A 19,620-nucleotide genomic window follows, 5' to 3' on the forward strand; every position below is an offset into this window, starting at 1 on the left:
CCCCGCCTCCCCCCCACCGCCCCCGCCACCTTTAAAACCTTTCTGTTAGTTAAGCTCAGGAGAGCTCTCCTCTACTTTCTTGCTAGATGGGATGCTGTCTGATTCATGAATAAAGCCAATTAGATCTTCAAACTTGCTTGTTTGAATTTTTGTTTTTTAACAGTAGGTTGGCGTGGGCACCTGGGTGGCTCAGTCAGTTGAGCATCTGACTCTTAATCTCAGCTCAGGATTTGATCCCAGGGTCATGAGTTTAAGCCCCACACTGGGCTCCACACTGGGCATGGAGCCTACTTTAAAAAAATAAACAGTAGGTGGACAATTTAGGCTGGGCTCAGCTAGGAGTTTCCTCTGCTGGTCATGGCTGGGCTGACTCAAGTATTTGCAGTGAGCTGCCTGGTCAACTGACTGACCTAGCCAGCCAAAGCTTATTCACATGGTGACAGAAAGGTTCCAGGAACCCAAGGGAGGACAAGCCCCAGTGCACGAGATCTTTGCAAGTTCCTTTTTGTGCTACATTTGCCAACGCTGCATGGTCCAGTGCAAGTCATATGGCTGATCTCAGAGTCACATTGGGAAATCACTCCAAATTATCTAGCAAAGGAGCATGGATACATGAAGCAGAAGAACTTAGACCATTTTTGCAATCTACCACAATTACTATACTATTATTTCAATCATTTTTCCTTCCTCTTTCTCTTCTATTACTGTTACAAAAGGCACTTAGTTGAGCTTTAACAGGACACCTGGAGGCCAGCAAAGGGGGATGGGAGGAGGTGGTTAAGACCTGTTACCAAGAAAGCTAGTAACCTGGCAGCATTCCACAAACAAAGCCATAAGAAGCCAGATCAAACCAGACAGGCCCAAGACAAAGAAGGTTTGAGATCCTAACCAGGTAAGGGAGAAAAGGTGCAAAACCCTGCTCCCAAAGAAATAATAATAGATACTCCAGACCTCAGATAACAACGGTCAATAAAAGACAGAAATCCAAACTTTTCCCTTGAGCTCGCTCACTTTCACATCTCCAGAGTGGACTCTCACTTTAAAAAAACTCTTCACGTGCACCGCTCAAGCACTGTGTCTACACTCTCCTTGAATTCTTGTGACAAGACTGAAAGCCTCCAGTGATGTCCCAGGGTGGGCAAGATGGAGACCTCAGGGCCTATAGGTCTCCGCAGTTCCCCCAGCAACATTAAACGGATGAATAACACTATCTAAACATAGTTTTTCAGATGCAACTTTACTAGACAGAAAAAAAATCTGGCTTAATTTCCCCCAACAAGTTTTTACAAGGCTAGATGCAGATTGATAGGACAGGTGACTATCTGGGTAAGGAATCTCAGACAATCCTCTTTTAGAGGTCTAGAGCACCCCCCCCCAAACACACACACACACACACACAAGTACGTACCACTTTGAAACAAGGCTATTATTTTTATGTTCATTAGACTGTCCCCTAAAGCAACTGAAATCTGTAGTCAAGGCTGTCAGGTATAGTAGAGTGCAAGGTACACCCAGCACGAGTCTCCATCCAAGTGATACATGGGGGCTGGGATGCAGCATAAACTCTGCTCCACAAGCCATGAAGCCCAGTGCATGAATGCAACAACCAGCAGCGAAAATAAATGTTTTTAAATTTTGAAGTTTCCTTTTTAAAAATTCCATAGAAGGGTAACCTGGTAGACAAGTCAAGAGTTCTCAGATATGCCTCCACCCACTTCTAATCTTAACCTGCACAAAAACACTATATGTGTTAGAAAAGTTCTTCCCTAAGGCCTAAAATATAACTGTCTGGTTCAAGTTAATGGTAACACAGCAGTTACAGTGAAGACTTATTACCATCCCTGAAACCAAACACTGTCACCTTTAGCCACATATTTTTAAAGGCTTAGAATGCTTGTGCATAGGCAGCCCAGCCCTGCAGCCTGGACTCCACCCCAACTGGCCATATGAAAAAAGGGCCACAACTCAACAACTAAAAAGAAACCCAACTAGAAAATGGCAAAGGACTTGAATAAACACTTCTCTAGTGAAAATATACAAATGGCCAGCAAGTAGATGAAAAGATGCCCAACATCGCTTATCATCAGGGAAATGAAAATTCAAACCACGATGAGATACCATCTCACATCCATTAGGATGGCTGTTACCAAAAAACAGAAAATCACAATGTTGGTGAGAATGTGGAGAAATTAGAAACCTTGTGCACCAGGAATGTAAAATGGTGTAGATGCTATAAAAAGCAGTATGGGGGTTCCTCAAGAAATTTTTATTTTATTTTTTTTTTTTAAATATTTTATTTATTTATTTGACAGAGATAGAGATAGCCAGCGAGAGAGGGAACACAAGCAGGGGGAGTGGGAGAGGAAGAAGCAGGCTCATAGCGNACAATGTTGGTGAGAATGTGGAGAAATTAGAAACCTTGTGCACCAGGAATGTAAAATGGTGTAGATGCTATAAAAAGCAGTATGGGGGTTCCTCAAGAAATTTTTAAAAGACTTGCCAAATAAGCCAACAATTTCACTTCTGGATATATATCCAAAAGAACCAAAAGCAGGGTCTTTTTTTTTTTTAAAGCAGGCTCTACACCCAGTGTGGAGCCCAATGCAGGGTTTGAAATCATCACCTTGAGATCAAGACCCGAGCAGAGATCAAGAGTCAGATGCTTTACCAACTGGCCACCCACATGCCCCTGAAAGCAGAGTCTTGAAGAGATATTTTGTACACCCAGGTTCACAGCAGCATTATTCACAATAGCCAAAAGATGGAAGCAACCCAAGTGCCCATCGACAGATGAATGGATAAACCACATGTGGAAAAGACATACAATGGAATATTATTCAGCCTTTAAAAGGAATGAAATTCTGATACATGCTACAACATGGATGAAGCTCAAGGACATCAAGCTAAGTGAAATAAGCCAGTCACAAAAAGACAATATACTGTGATTCCACTTTTATGAGATACCTGGAAAAGTCAAATTCACAGAGACAGAAAGTAGAAGGGTGGTTGCCAAGAGCTGAGGGGGAGGCAGGCATGGGGGGTTGTTACATCCTGCGTATAGCTTACTCTGCAAGATGAAAAGGGTTCTGGAGATTGGTTGCGCAACGATGTGAATGAACGTACCACTACTGAACAATAACTTAGAAATAGTTAAGATGGTAAATTTACGTTGTGTGTATTTTACCACAATTGTAAAAAGGGCGTGGGGGGTGGATCTCTTCAGATAATGTAAAGCAACAGAACAAACACCCACTGAAAGAAGTGCCGCTGCTTCTCTCACGGGACAAGGCAGGATACAGGTTTCCTAGGGACCCACAAACAGTCAAAATGACCCTATCCCAACTCTACCTCTACACTTTTCCTCATCATTCCTTTCTCAGAACCACAAGAGGGAAACCTTCCCCTATAGCATTTCAAGGATAAATTTTCACACATATGTTTATATCTTATCTCTTCTTATTTCCTCTAAAACTGTTCACTCATTATTCTTTGTCCAATAACCATCACCTATTTCCTCCTCCTCAGAGAAGAGGAAAAAAAGGATCCAATTAAAAAAAAAATGCAAATAGGTCTGAGTAAAAGTTTACACTCATAAATTCAAACTAGATCACAACCTGCACATATTTCTTTAAGGTTTATTTATTTATTCGTGAAAGAGAGAGACAGGGAGAAAGCCGGGAGAGAGGCAGAGGGCGAGAAAGAAAGAATCCTCAAGCAGACTCCCCGGTGAGTGAGGAGTCTGACTCGGGACTCGATCCCAGGAGCCCGAGAGCATGACCCAAGCCGAAATCAAGAGCCTGCAGCTTAATCAACTGAGCCACCCAGGCGCCCCCACAATCTGCACATATATATTACACATGTGAAATATTATCTAACAAAACATTTTAATCAAACTGTATTAAACACTTCATAGAAAGCTTCCTTAATTCCTCATTGTTATGAAAAATAAACCTAAAAATATGCACAAGTCAAACGAAATGATAACCGAAGAGGTTATGCAAGATCCCTTGACAATTAAATGTAATTACTATTTTGCGATCTTTTCTATGTATTTTTGCCTTAATTCACAAACACGGTTTGATACAAAGATAATTAAGACACAGTCCCTGTACTATAAGTACTGATATATATGAGAACTAATGATCATACGATAATGTGGGAAGAGCTCCATAAGAGGTAGTTACAGAATACAAAGGGAATACAGAAGAGGAGCACCTAACTCAATCTGAGGCCAGGGTCTTCCAAAAGGAGAATGCATTAGAGCAGAGTCTTAATGAAGAGAACAAGCTGGCCAGACGAATGAGAAGCAAAGGTCGTGGAGACAGAGGCACTCGCAACATGTAAAAGCAGACAGTGAAAAGCAGAGTGAGCGACAGGTCCTGCAGGTAGTCTGGTATGACTGGACCACACGGTAGGTGTGAAGGAGTGGTGGGAGATGAGGCCAGAAAATTAGGCATTAGCCAGATCGTGAAAAGTCTTGCCAAATGTGCTAAAGATTTCAGAAATTTCTGGAAGACAAGTAGGAGTCTTTGAGGGATTTTTAAGGGAAAGTGATATGTTCACGTTTGTATTTTAGAAATATAATTTAGGGCAATGTTGATATGTAATAAGGTTGAAAGTAAGAGGGAAGTAGTTTATAAGAGACCATCATAACCCAAATCATTAATTACAAGAGTCAAAACAAAAGCCCTGGTACAAGAAAGGAGGTGGATTCCAAGATTAAGAAATAACAATCGATAGAATTTAGTGACTGACAAATGTGCTAAAGATTTCAGAAATTTCTGGAAGACAAGTCGGAGTCTTTGAAGGATTTTTAAGGGAGAGTGATATGCTCACGTTCATATTTTAGAAATATAATTTAGGGCAATGTGCAGGAGAAAAGTAAGCCTAGAATGAGTAGATTTTTGCTTGGATTTTGCTGCCATTCATCAAACCGAGGAAAGATGAAAAAGGGTCAGGTTTGCAATGGCAAATGATGAAGCTGTTGGGGATACCTGCAGCATAAAGTCTGATATGACATCAAGAGAGATTTAGATGTGCACTAAACAGTGAGAAATGAGGATGTGGGAATGAGAAGGCAGGGCTGGACCAGAGATACAGACTTGGAATCAATACTGCATGTGTGAGAGTTGAAATGATGGGGAGTAAAAGTTACCAAGGAAGGGGGTCAAACCCAAAGAAGGGTCAAACATTTGAGACAGAGAAAAAAAGAAAGGATTCTGAAAGAGATTAAGGAACAAATTAGGTGTTAAATATCAAAGACATCTCTGGGTTTTTGTGACTATTATGTACTTACTTTAGATTTAGTTATTCTTAAATAAAGACCATGACCCCAAAGAAGGAGGGAAGAGAGGAAGGAAGGCCATAGTCTAAGCCAAAATTCCATGAGCACTTACAAGTAAGTTTATTAAATTGACGCCTTACTTTTCAGTAGGACGAAGTTCATGGATAACCGCTAAGAGCTTCATTAGCACCTGTAGTTTTCCGGACTCTTCCTCCATAAACATGAGAGGGTTGTAATCAGCAGGGAACACATCTACCAAGCCTTCATATAGACTCCTTTCTTCATTTCCATCCCAAGTTGAGCTATATTCTTTTTCCTATTCAAAAGGATGACTGTTAACACTGGTTCATGTTTGTTAATTAGGAGGGGAAAAAATGCTAAAATTATTGGGGAGGGGGAAGTGAAGATTAATAGCTACCTGAAAAGACCAAGCTAACTATTATGTAAATTTTTATAGGTTACTGATTTGGTCATTTTTGAAAAACGTAACATGCATCCTACTGAGTTAGTTACAGAGCAGTTCTGATGCTTCTATTTTTGCTGGGCATCATGCCCAAAGGGTTTAATTTTTATCACTATATATAAAATCTGTTTCTTAAAAAGGTGATTAATAAATTATTATAATCCTACCTACTAAAGAGTTACAGACTTCTCCTATGATAAACTATGTAAATATAATTCATTTGGGATAAACTTGAAGAATTCTGGTAGAACACTCCATTTTCATTTTCTTTCTTTTTTTTTTTTTTAATTTATTTGAGAGAGAGAGACCAGGAACGGGGAGAGGATCAGAGGGAGAGGGAGAAGCAGGCTCCCCAAGGCAGGGAGCCCGAGGCAGTGCTTGATGGCAGAACCCTGAGACCGTGACCCAAGCCGAGGGCAGACACCCAACCTGGTGAGCCACCCAGGCGCCCTCTCCATTTTCTAAGTATATAACTAATGACTTCAAGCAAAATGCAGCACCCACAGGTTTTCTTTCATTTTGTTTGCAAATTATGATTTTACTGTTTAAAGAAAAAATAAAAGAATAAAAGTTCTTTTAATAAAGTGTTAAGAATGAGCTGGGGATAATAGAGTAGTAATAGTTACTGTGTAACTTCTATGGCCAGGCATTCTGCTAGGTTCTTTCCATACTGTTTCTTCAAGTTGCCACAATCGTCATTTAGAACTAAGAAAAAAAGGGGTGCCTGGGTGGCTCAGTCAGTTAAGCATCTGCCTTTGGCTCAGGTCATTATCCCAGGGTCTGTCAAATAAATAAAATATTTATTTTTTAAAAAAGATTTTATTTATTTATTTGACAGAGAGAGAGACAGCCAGCGAGAGAGGGAACACAAGCAGGGGGAGTGGGAGAGGAAGAAGTAAGCTCCCAGCAGAGGAGACTGATGCGGGGCTCGATCACAGGATTCTGGGATCACGCCCTGAGCCAAAGGGATGCTTAACGACTGAGCCACCCAGGCGCCCCAATAAATAAAATCTTAAGAAAGAAAGAAAGAAAGAAAGAAAGAAAGAGAGAGAGAGAGAGAGAAAGGAAGGAAGGAAGGAAGGAAGGAAGGAAGGAAGGAAGGAAGGAAGGAAGGAAAGAAAGAAAGAAAGAAAGAAAGAAAGAAAGAAAGAAAGAAAAATAAAGGCTCACAGATGTAACCTGACCATGATTAAGTTTGCCCTTAAAGAACTGGTAAACAGCAGAGTGGGGACTGATACCCAGTTCTAACTCCAAAACAGAAAATTCTCACTATACTCCAAACTGCATTATGTTTGTTAACTATCCAAATGGTTAGTTCAACTATTAAAAATCATACTTGGAGAAGATACCTAATTTGTAAAAATGTTCATGATTTATTTAGTGAAAAAATATTTTAAAATAGTAAACATAGCATTATTAAAACTAAGTTTTTCTAGAACAAGATTATAGATGTATATCTTTGAGCCCCTGTTCCCTCACCAAAAAGTGGGGATAGTAATAACAATACTTATTCAAAAGAGTTTTGTAAAGAATAAACAAAATAATAACAGAAAAGCATTTAGTGTCTGGTAAATGATAAGTGCTTATTAAGTACTGGCTAAGATTATTAATACCAAAATACAGGTTTTTTTCTGGCTAGAGAGCTTTATTTCTTTATAATAAATTCCTAAAAGTACTGTCAGGTCACAAAACATATACAATTTTAAGGCTTTGATATATATTGCCAACTATCTCTCAGTTGTACCAATTTACATTCTAACCAGCAGATGACTTAAATTTTCTTCTGATTTCCTGAATTTTAATAATTTCATACAGATTATATATATAATATATTACTTTCATAATGGAAAAAAATTAAATTATTTTCAGTGGTAAATTGTATATTTGTCTGCACCAAACAAAACTGATTGGCTATATAAAATAGGGAGAGAAACCACAGCAAAGTATCACACACGATACCAAAGAACATGGGGCAAACTCTAGAAGGCAGTGTCTTACATCCATTTCACCCCTAGTTCAGTCCTATGAATATGGACAGTCTCTCAACAAACAGACAACTAGATAAACTGTACAGATGAAATATACAGGAGAAGCAGTAAAGCTTTTAGAAAACCCACAAATGCAACCCCCTGGGATTGGCCCAATCTGCCCTCTTAGGTTCACATGACAAAGAACCCTTAGCTTATATCCTTGACAGTCTCACAAACTACTTACCTTTATAGAGTTGAACAACAGGCAGGGGTGATTGCACAGTTTTTTAAGAGCTCCTATACATATTAGATGAGGACTATTTCCCAACAACCCTTGAAGGCAGAACCTGACAGCCTGAGAATTCAACAGCTTTCGATAAAGCTCAATCTGTAGTGCTCCTGGTCGGCAAAAGACGACATTCTCTATTTTAGGTGGAAGATATTTATTTATGACTTCTTGGGTTCTTCTAAGGATAAAGAGTCCAGTGAGGCAAGTAAGTTCAGCTGCTCTTTTCTCTCCTAACTCCTTTTCTTCCTGCGGAAAAATCGCAGACTTAAAAGTGCTATAAACAAAGAATACTTGCAATTAAAAGGAATATTAAATATCTTATAATAATAAACCATTTACTAATTATGTCCCTTCAGGTTTTTTTGTTTGTTTATTTTTTGTTTTTACAGAATAAATGCAATATAAGTTTGGGATAGAAAAACTAACCATCATCTCTTTAAATGTTCACCCTCATCATTTAAGTAAATGAAGCCAGTCTCCTATCTTTGTTTGGCTATTGGCACCAGTGAGAGCCCTCAGAAGTCAACAATCTACGAACTAAATTATTCTAAAAGTAAGCTTTTATATGAAGACTGTCATGGTACATAGTCTCAAAATCATCAACAAAGAACTAATTCAGCAAATTCTTGGAAGCAAATATTTTGACAAGTTATTGATCCTAAAATTACACCCATAAGAAATTACTGACACAAGGCACAGCTAATTTTTTTAAAATCATTACACATTTTTCATTAGAAATGTTAGCTTCCAATTTGTTTGTCTGTTTCTTTTAGTTTGCTTCTAAGTTTTTACCACAGTACCTGAGGTCAAAATACAGTGTGAGTGAAATATATGCTTAAATTCTCTTTTGAGCATACATAACTTCACAGTGAAGCTTATAATAAAATCCCATATATATATATATTCATTTCTATAAAAATCATTAAGAAATCCCACGTGATGAGATGAGCACTGTGTATTATGAAAGACTGATGAATCACTGAACTCTACCTCTGAAACTAATAATACATTATATGTTAGTTAACTGAATTTAAATTTAAATAAATAAAAATAAATGTTGGGAAAATAAATAAATAAATAAATAAAAATTAAAAAACAAAAGTCATAAAAAGCTCTCCTTGTACATTAAAACTATTTTCAACTTTTATTACAAAAGAAATAGGTTCATTGAAGAAAAGTCAGAAAATATAGTTATGTAAAAATAAGAAAATTAAAACCAACTTTAATCAACCAGAAACAACCATGGCTGTCATGACTTTTTTGTCTATCTTCCATCCCAAGTCTTTTTTCTTTTTGTCAATATGTAAATGCATTTAGGGGTGCCTGGGTGGCACAGTGGTTAAGCATCTGCCTTCGGCTCAGGGCGTGATCCCGGCGTTATGGGATCGAGCCCCACATCAGGCTCCTCCGCTATGAGCCTGCTTCTTCCTCTCCCACTCCCTCTGCTTGTGTTCCCTCTCTCACTGGCTGTCTCTGTCTCTGTCGAATAAATAAATAAAATCTTTTAAAAAAAATATGTAAATGCATTTAACATTTTATTTTTACTTTTATTTTCCTGTTTGTAACAAAAACAGGATCTCTATAGTTTAAGCTTTGTGGGAACAAGGCACCAGTCAGCTTGGCTCTTCTCTGTACTCCCTAGGATCTAACACTTTGCATTTGGCCCACTATCGCTGTTTCACCTGTGTTAAGTAAATAAATGAAGGTAATCTTACTTTTAAATAATGTATGATGGATATTTTCCATGATATTAAATATATTCATAAGCTATTATTTTGTACAGTTCCTGGTTCATGGGAAATGCTCAAAAGTATTTGCTGAGTGATTATCGTATTTTATTAATTCTGAGACATATTTTTTTTTTATACTTTAACTTCTCTGATACAGGTTGCTTTTTATAAGCAATGACTTTTTTTTTTTTAAGATTTTATTTATTTATTTGACAGAGAGAGAGACAGCCAACTAGAGAGGGAACACAAGCAGGGGGAGTGGGAGAGGAAGAAGCAGGCTCCCAGGAGAAGAGCCTGATGTGGGGCTTGATCCCAGAACGCCGGGATCACGCCCTGAGCCAAAGGCAGACGCTTAACGACTGAGCCACCCAGGTGCCCCTATAAGCAATGACTTCTTATAACTATAATTGATGGTATGTTTTCCTTGGTGCTTCATAAAATAATGATGCATCTTAGAATTGGTATTATTTTAGATTCAATGAAATAACATTGGGTATACAACATGCAGACTCTGCTTTAACCATTTTCCTACCTTTAGAAAATGTCTGTTTCCAATCTGTTTCCTTATACTTTTTTACCCTTACAGCTAAATCTGTAAGCACGTCTATAGTTATTTCTCTATAATAAATTCCTAAAAGTGGTATTGCCACATCACAAAATATATGCAATTTTAAGGCTTTTGATACATGCTGCCCAACTATTCTCCAGTTGTACCAATTTACACTCCAACCAGTAGAGGACAGTACTCTCATCTATACTTGCTATTCCTATGTTAATTGAGCCAACTAAAACACCAATAGAAGAGTATAAAAGTTATTTTATGGTTATTGTGGTTTACTTTTTTCAATACCAGTAAAAATGAATATTTTTATATGTTTACTGTCATTTATAATTATTTGTGAAATACCTACTTATGATTTTTTTATGTGATATTTTCTAAAATAAAGAATGCAGGAAGAGTTGAAGGATTGTGGGAAAAATAAAGAATTCACTAATTTAATTCTTCCTGAATTAAATAATGTCCAAGCTGTGGATGACTTTCCTGGGCATACTGCTTTTTTTATCCTTTTTATAAAAGTAAATTATACCTCAGAAGCAGATGGCTGTCTCGATATAATGATGGGTTCTTCATATATTTTTCTATAAGATGACAAAGAGCTTAATATTCCTGGATTTACAAAATCAATTAATGCAAAAAATTCTTGAAGATCATTCTGAACTGGAGTACCTAAAGAAAGAAAAAAGTGGTGAAAAGGTCAAGCTTGTGTTTTACAGTCACAGGTATTTGTAGAAAGTTGTACAAGATCTCTTCCCTGAGAAGTTAAAATAAAGGCTTTGGAGCTAAGAAAGAGCAGCCAAATCCAGTTGAACAAAAAATATTAAGAACTAAATAAAATTTTTTTTTTAAGATTTTATTTATTTATTTATTTGACAGAGATAGAGACAGCCAGCGAGAGAGGGAACACAAGCAGGGGGAGTGGAAGAGGAAGGAACAGGCTCCCAGCGGAGGAGCCTGATGTGGGGCTCGATACCGGAACGCCGGGATCACACCCTGAGCCAAAGGCAGACGCCCAATGACCGCGCCACCCAGGCGCCCCAGAACTAAATAAATTTTTAACTCTGATTTTAACTGTGGACTAAATTCAGCATAGTGGCTGCATACAGGCTCTGGAGTCTGACTACCCTGGATCAAATCTCACCTGTTATCATTTACTCTGAGTGACCCTGAGCAAGTTACATACCTCAGTTTATTTCTAAAAAATGCAGCTCCTAGGGTTGTGAGGATCAAATTAGTTAATCCATATACTATACTTAGAATAGGCCTAAAGCACAATAAATGTCCCATAACTTAGTGATTCTTAATATTATTACAACTATGTGATTCTCGACAAGTTTCTTAAGCACTTTAAGTTAAATTCAGAATTTATTCACTTATGAAAGTAGGAAGATAACAATTTCCCAGTGGTATTACAGTGAAAAGCAGAGACACTGTATGCACACTGTAGCACAGTGCCTAACATTTAGTAAACACTCAGCTAATGGCACCTACTACCTTTCAAAGTTTTCAGATCAGATTGAGATCTTCACTAATCCTAAAGGTTGATACAAATGGATTAATATACCCTGCATATATTACACACTCAATAACTTCTGCTAATTTTCAAAGAAACATTAGCATGTTTCAATAATTACATCAAAAGAACATAAATCAGCATAGTCCAACGGTATAATTTCAGATGACATTCAAATAACAGACTAATAAAAGGTGTCCAAAAATATAAATAAGAGGTATATATAAGAGAGGTGAATAAAAATACACTTCTTCAGTAACATAGACAACACAAATTTTATGCCAGGGAATTTAATGATTGCTTCCTTCAAAATTAAATGGGTCAAGCCCAGACCAATGTTTATTAATTTTTTTAACACATCTAGTCAGTTTTAAATTTTGGGACCCATAGTAGAAAGAATTAGAGAAAATATATTTATGTTGGTAGGTATTTTGTTAATAAGCCTTTAAATGAATATTTATGATGATGACTAATAAAGAAAGGCAGAATAAGAAAGGCAAGAAAGAAAGAGGGGAAATAAAAGTATAAGGATCCTTAGGGCTGGCTTCCAGACATTCACCCAACTTCAGCTAACTAATCCAAGCTGCTCATGATAGTGCGATCCCATTTGCCAATAACTGATGCAGGAAAGGATTTGTGTCTTAGACTGGATTTTCCAGGAGCAGAGCCTGAGACAGGGATTTGGCTGTACAACACTTATGGAGGGAAAGCTCTCAGGAGAAAGAGAATAATGGAATCAGAGAATAGCAGAAGAAGAAACCAAGAAAGGATGGCCTCCTTAAGCCTGAGATAAATTATAGCGAGGCTCAGAACATAAATTGTACTATAAAGTTGGTCCTGAAATTACCCTAAGGCAAGGGCTCTGGCATTTTCCACTTACCTCTACATGAGTCAACCATTGACCAAGTTGCAGGGGAGAGTGGAAGCTCTCATTCAAAAAAGGATAATTCTCCAGAAATTAGAAGGGCCACACAAGACCAAAGTGAGGTGGGGGGTGAAAGCTACATTGAGCTACTCAGGTCTGATTCTAGTCTAGGCTAAAAAGAAGTGAGTAGAAAAAGATTCTTGTATTTACATATGGGCCATCCCACCTTTCCAGTCTGGGGCAGCAAGTTTGGCCAGCAATGAATTATGTGCGTGCAGCATACACATATAAAAACAAGGGATAATTATATTAAGCATTTATCATGTGTCAGGTAGTTTTCCAAGAACTTTATGTGAATTAACGCCTTAGACCTTAACAATAACTCTATGAAGTAAATGGTATTATAATCCTTATTTCACAGATAAGGAAACTGAGGCACAGAGAAGTTAACTTACCCAAAGTTGTACAGATATAAATATCACCCTTAGGAACCAAGCAGAGGCAGTCCAGACCCATCTCCTACGTTCTTTACCATGATACCACTGTATTTATTTTTCAAAAACTCCAAAATCTAGGTTGCAGAAAATTACATAGGGATTTGAAAATTGAGAATCCTACCAAGACTCAATTACTCAATTATCAGTATGCATTCCATCCAGCACCACCAATTCCTTGGATAGCAAGCATATTACAAATCTTGTATGGTAAGTAGGCGAAAATTCTATCATATCATCCCCAAAGTAAATACTGACCAGTTAGAATTATTCTTTTCTCACAAGAGAGGCTAATGAGGGCTGTAGTTGTTTTAATGGCACTGTTCTTCAAACGATGCCCCTCATCGCAGATTAGAAGATCAAATTTTACATTCTTAACTTGATCCAAAGAACGAAGTAACATTTCATAACTGATGATAAGAACAGAATAAAATGGAGATTTGGTGAATTCTTCTACTTTGTGGTCCTAAAAAAAAAAAAAGGTAATATTTAACATGGGCTAAAACTGTAAAATCAAATTCAAGCAGCATATTCCTGACAGACATTAGTTAGAATATGTTAACTCAAAGCCAAATTGTAAGCCAAGATGACATTTTTCTGCAAAGGAGTTGGGAGAGTTATATGCAGTTGAAAAACTACCCTATAGACAGTGAAAACTGCAGTGCTGATTTGAAAAGCATAGAGATTTAGAAAATGACCAAGGCTGAACTGTTACAAGTCTCTTACCTGATCAACAGGAAATATCTTGATTCTTTCACTTCCTAGCCATTTTTGAAATTCCTTCCTCCAATTATTCACTAAGCTTCCAGGAGTGACAATAAGCGTCTTCTTTATTACTGGCTTGCCTCCATAGGGTCCCTGACACTGTAGCGTCCAGATGAGCGAAATACATTGCAGTGTTTTCCCTAAACCCATTTCATCAGCAAGAATAGCTCCACATCTGCCGTTCACTCTGTTAGAAATAATTATACTTTTAGTCATGATAGGAAAATATTTTATGCCCCTAACGTCGTCATTTATTAGTCAAGAACCAAAAGCTGATATTTTGTAATAAGGACAAACTCTACCCCCCTCAAACCCTTTTTCTAGATATTCATGCAGCTGATTTACAGCATATCTCTCTTTTGAATCTTTGATAATTATATTCATTATATATTTACTGTCAACTAAATTACTAAAACAAATCTGAAATCCTACAGTTGAATCTAAATCATCTGTTACTATCATATGCATATATTTAGAGACTAGAAATGTATCCCAATTTTATAACTACATTTGAATAATTTAACTATAACTGTGCTTCTCATCACTAACGGTTGAGCAATTTTTATCAGTTTCAGCATTAGACATCTAAACAGTTTAAACTACATTGCAATCTTAACCAGAAAGATCTGTTGAGCTGTATTTATGATTCTCTGGCAGTAAATGAAGTCCTCAATCATAGAGCTTCCTGCACTGTTAAGAAAAAAAAAAAACTAAATATTGATCTAATACATGTAACTTAGTAATAAAGTCTTATTCTATAGATCTGTTAAGGCAATTTAAAATTAAATATTATAAGGAATATTATTAATAAGTGGCATGTTTATACCACTTTGCAGCTTTTAAAGCTCTTTGATATATATATATTTATATATATTTTTTAAAGATTTTATTTATTTATTTGAGAGAGAGAGAGCAGGGGCAGAGGGAGAGGGAGAAACAGATTTCCCACCGAGAACCCAACACAGGGCTCAATACCAGGACCCTGGGACTAGGACCCGAGCCGAAGGCAGACGCTTAACCAACTGAGCCACTCAGGCGCACCTATATATATTTTAAAAGTTATAAAGTCCAACGGAATTAGGGATAGTACCAAAAATAAGTACAGTGTTTTTTACTTCATTTAGCATAATACTCTAGTTCCATCCATGTCATAGCAAATGGCAAGATTTCATTCTTTTTTATGGCTGAGTAATGTATTTCATTGCGTATATATCCTACATCTTCTTTATCCATTCATCAGTCTAAGGACACCAGGGCTGTTTCCATAATTTGGCTATTGTAGATAATGCTGCTATAAACATTGGAGTGCATGTATCCCTCTGAATTAGCATTTTTTTATTCTTTGGGTAACTATCCCTTTGAATTAGTACTTTTGTATTCTTTGGATAAATATTAGGTGCATCATAAGGTAGTTCTATTTTTTAACTATTTGAGGAACTTCCATACTGTTTCCCAGAGTGGCTGCACCAGTTTGCATTCCTACCAACAGTGTAAGAGTATTTCTTACGGTGTATTTCTCCATATCCTCGCCAACATCTGTTGTTTCTTGTGTTGCTCATTTTAGCCTTCTGACAGGTATGCAGTGGCTATCTCATTGTATTTTTAATTTGTATTTCCGTAATGATGAGTGATATTGATTTCACTCATATGTGGAATTTAAGAAACAAAACAAACAAGAATGGGGAAAAAAAAGAGAGAGGCAAATCAAGAAACAGACTCTTAACTACAAAGAAACTGATGGTTACCAGAGGGGAGGCTGGTGGGGATGGGTTAAATATGTGATGGGATAGGAGGGCACTTGTGATGAGCACCAGGTGTTTTACAGAAGTGCTGAATGACTCAGTTGTACACCTGATGCTTAATATTATACTGTATGTTAACTGGAATTTAAATTAAAAAAAATAAGTACAGTTTTATTATAGTTTAATTCATTTTATTAGTAAAAATAATAATGAAAAATCAACTATATGTTTTCCATTTCAAAGTATAGGAAAAAAATCACAAACATGAATTACAGCCATTATTATCATTTTTTAAAAAGATTTTATTTATTTATTCATCACTGAGAGAGAGAGCACAAGCAGGGGGAGCAGCAGGCAAAGAGAGAAGCAGACTCCCCACTGAGCAAGGAGCCCAACACAGGTTTCGATTCCAGGACCCTGGGATCATGACCTGAGCTGAAGGCAGAAGCTTAACCAACTGAGCCACCCAGATGCCCCTATTATCATTTTTTAAAAAGATTTTATTTTCTTTTAAGTAATCTCCACACCCAACATGGGGCTCAAACTCACAACCATGAGATCAAGAGATGCACACTCTACTGACTGAGCCAGCCAGTCAGGCACCCCTGTTATCATTTTAGATCAACAGCTTGACAATGCAAGACCAAATGCCAAATGAGATACAGTGAGTGGCAGAGAGAAAATAGTGATCCTTCCACAGTGGAAGGAAGAAAGCAGGAAGGCTTCATTGAAAAGATGGCCCTTTTCAAAGGTGAATAGGAATTCACTACATGAATCAAGTAGTTCAACATAACTGGAGCTTGAACTGAATTCCAAGCAAGGAAACACAAAGGCTATGAACCCGGCAAGATAGGCAGAGACTACAGATAGCATACTTATCCTTGAAAGTTCAGACTGTATCTTGCAGGTGTCTCTCAAAATCAGTCCTTCATGACTACCGTCACAGTTTTGCTATGTATGTGATACCATATGTGTTACTATATGTTTATTTATTTTTAAGTCAACTACCTTTTTTACTTATTAGATTTATTTGAAAATTCCAAGCATCATTTATCCATGAAACCAAAAACTTAATATACTATTTTTTCCTAATAGTTCACTAACTAAATATGCTAGTATTGGAATTTAAACATAAGGTGTGGGGCTCCTGACTGGTTCAATCAGTGGAGTGTGCAACTCTTGATCTCGGGGTTGTGAGTTCGAGTTCCATGTTAGGTATAGAGACTACATAGAGGCACCTGGGTAGCTCAGTTGGGTTAAGCATCCAGCTCTTGGTTTTGGGTCAGGTCATGATCTTGGGGTCATGAGATGGAGACTCACATTGGACTCCACACTCAGCAGAGCCCTTTCTCTCTCTGTGCCTCCCCCTACATTCTCACACACACTCTCTCTCTCTAAAATAATAAATCTTTTTTTAAAAAGAGATTGCTTAAAAATAAAATCCTTAAATCTAAAAAAAATAAAATAAAAAACAAGGCTTGTCCATGTCCACCTAAAATGATCCCACATACGACCAGTAGAGTGCATATTACAGATCAGGAAACACTGTTGTAAGTTCTGAGAGTCTGAAACATTTTAAGCAAGGGAATGCCATGTACAGAACTGTTTTTCAGAACAATCAAGCTGGTGGCAATAAGTAGAATGAATTTGAGGAGCATCAGAAGCAGATACACAGGGTAGATGCCCCCACAAAAATCCAGACAAAATATAATTGTACGGCATCAGTTACCAGCACTGCTGCAGTGTGGTGAGATAAAAGATCCGGAATCAAAGGATATTTAGGAGTTCCAAATAATTAAAACTTCAGGTTCGATTACATTGAAAAGTGAAAGAGAAGATATTAAAGATGCTTTCCCAGCAAAATGAGACAAGATCTCCAAAAAGAAGAGCATATTTTGAGAAAGAACATGAGTCTAGAAAGTTTCTGGGATGTAGTATTCCCTTAACCTGTCGTTATCCAAAGGATTCTTAGAGTTTTGGGGAATTTACGTTCTCAACACCCTATTAAATGATCAATTTAAGAATCAAGGGCCTGGGCATTAAAAACAAAACAAAAAGAACTAAAAGGAAATGTAACAAGATGTTGGCAGATTCCTTTGATTCTTCTTTACTTCCTTTGTCTGGCTTTTGTGTGTCTGTGTGTAATCTCTAAAGTATCTTTAAGAGAGGGTACTACAATTCTTTATTAGAAAAGTCTATTTAAAAGGGAGTGGGGGAGGGGCGCCTTCGTGACTCAGTCGGTGAAGCATCTGCCTTCGGCTCAGGTTATGATCCCAGGATCCTGGGTTGGAGGCGCACTTCGGGCTTCTGGAGCCTGCTTCTCCCCTTGCTTGTGTGTGCGCTCTCCTGTCAAATAAATAAATAAAATCTGAAAAAAAAAAATTTTAAAAAGGGCGTGGGGGAGACTCTTTTTTTTTTTTTTTAAGTAGAAGTGAGATAAGAAGAAAACCTTTTGTCAGGGGTTAAGATGGCGGAGGAGTAGGGGACCCCTTTTTCAGGCGGTCCCCTGAGTCAAGCTGGATAGGTACCAGACCAGCCTGAACATCCACGGAATCAGCCTGAGACGCAGGAAGATACATCTGGATCTCTACAAATGAACATCTCCAGCACTGAGTATTGAGGTACGAAGCGGGGAGCCGTGAAACTGCACACAGATATCGGAAGATAAATGGAAGGGGGAGGGAGCCGCCGCGTTCGGGAGCCAGGAAGTGGTAGCCACCTGCACGGGGGAGTGGGCGGACTCATGGATGGCACCCGTGAGAAAAGAGACTGGGACCGTGAGCCAGGAGCGCGCACCACCAGACTTCTCACAGAACTCCGGTGTGCTCACTGGATCCAGACTGAGACCGGGAGCTCCGGGAGTGCGTGGGGGCGGCTGGCAGCTGGCGGGGTTAGAAACACTACGGACAAAGATGTGCCAGCCCTGGAAGTAAGGGCTGGGACGCCGGGTGTGGGGCGCACATCCCGGGATGCTGCAGGGTTGAGCAGCACCAACAGAGACAGAGATAAAGTGGCCAGATCATCAGTGGAGAACGGCCCATGATCCCCTCTGTTCTGTGACAGAGGCTGAGATTCGGCCACTGCTACTCTGACTCTCAGAAGAGGCACAGCAAACCACCAGGGAAAGCCGCCAGAGAACAAAAGCCTGGAAATACCGGCTCACAGGGTGCCCATCTGCATCCCCCCTCGCAGGAGACACGGAGACTCTATCCAAACAGGGTTGCCTGAGTATTGGCGTGGCAGGCCCCTCCCCCAGAAGGCAGGCTGAAAAATCAAGAAGCCCACATGCCTAAGATCGCTATAAAACAAGGGCGCATGGCCTGGGTCCTGGTCAATAATTTCGGCTCTGGACAACCCCGCAACCTCTCCTCATCAGAATGACGAGAAGGAGAAGTCCTCCCCCAGCAAAGAAAAGACAATGAGTCTGTGGCCTCTGCCACAGAACTAATGGATATGGATGTAACCAAATTATCAGAAATGGAATTCAGAGTAACAATGGTCAAGATGATGTGTAGACTTGAAAAAAGTATTAACATAAATATTAATGAGAATATAGACTCTCTAAGGGCGGAAATAAGAGCGAATCTGGCAGAAACTAAAAATTCTAGGAGCCAAATGCAGTCAAAACTAGAGGCTCTGACGTCAAGGGTAAATGAGGCAGAGGAACGTATTAGAGAATTGGAGGATGATTTGGTAGAAGAAAAAGCAAAAACAGAAGCTGGTCTTAAAAAAATCCACGCCCACGAATGTAGGTTACAAGAGATTACTGACTCAATGAAACGCTCCAATGTCAGAATCATCGGCATCCCCGAGGGGTGGAGAAAAACAGAGATCTAGAAGAGATATTTGAACAAATTGTAGCTGAAAACTTCCCTAGTCTAGTGAGGGAAACAAACATTCATGTCCAAGAGGCAGAGAGGACCCCTCCCAAGCTCAACCATGACAA

At 38.4% G+C, this 19,620-nt stretch overlaps 1 protein-coding gene across 3 annotated transcripts in view; it reads right to left on the reverse strand.

Moving 5' to 3' along the window:
• The window catches only part of RAD54B (RAD54 homolog B), an 88,214-nt gene that overhangs the window by 12,668 nt on the left and 55,926 nt on the right, over positions 1-19,620 (reverse strand). For all 3 annotated transcript variants that reach the window (XM_034668311.1, XM_034668310.1, XM_002929425.4), the window contains 5 exons: positions 13,894-14,119; positions 13,426-13,633; positions 10,825-10,964; positions 7,962-8,252; positions 5,425-5,600 (listed from right to left, as the gene is read on the reverse strand). In XM_034668311.1, the coding sequence (XP_034524202.1) occupies positions 5,425-5,600; positions 7,962-8,252; positions 10,825-10,964; positions 13,426-13,633; positions 13,894-14,119 (1,041 nt within the window). The remainder of the gene's footprint in view (positions 1-5,424; positions 5,601-7,961; positions 8,253-10,824; positions 10,965-13,425; positions 13,634-13,893; positions 14,120-19,620) is intronic.

Source organism: Ailuropoda melanoleuca, chromosome 9 (genome assembly GCF_002007445.2).
Source record: "Ailuropoda melanoleuca isolate Jingjing chromosome 9, ASM200744v2, whole genome shotgun sequence".
NCBI classification, from domain to species: domain Eukaryota; kingdom Metazoa; phylum Chordata; class Mammalia; order Carnivora; family Ursidae; genus Ailuropoda; species Ailuropoda melanoleuca.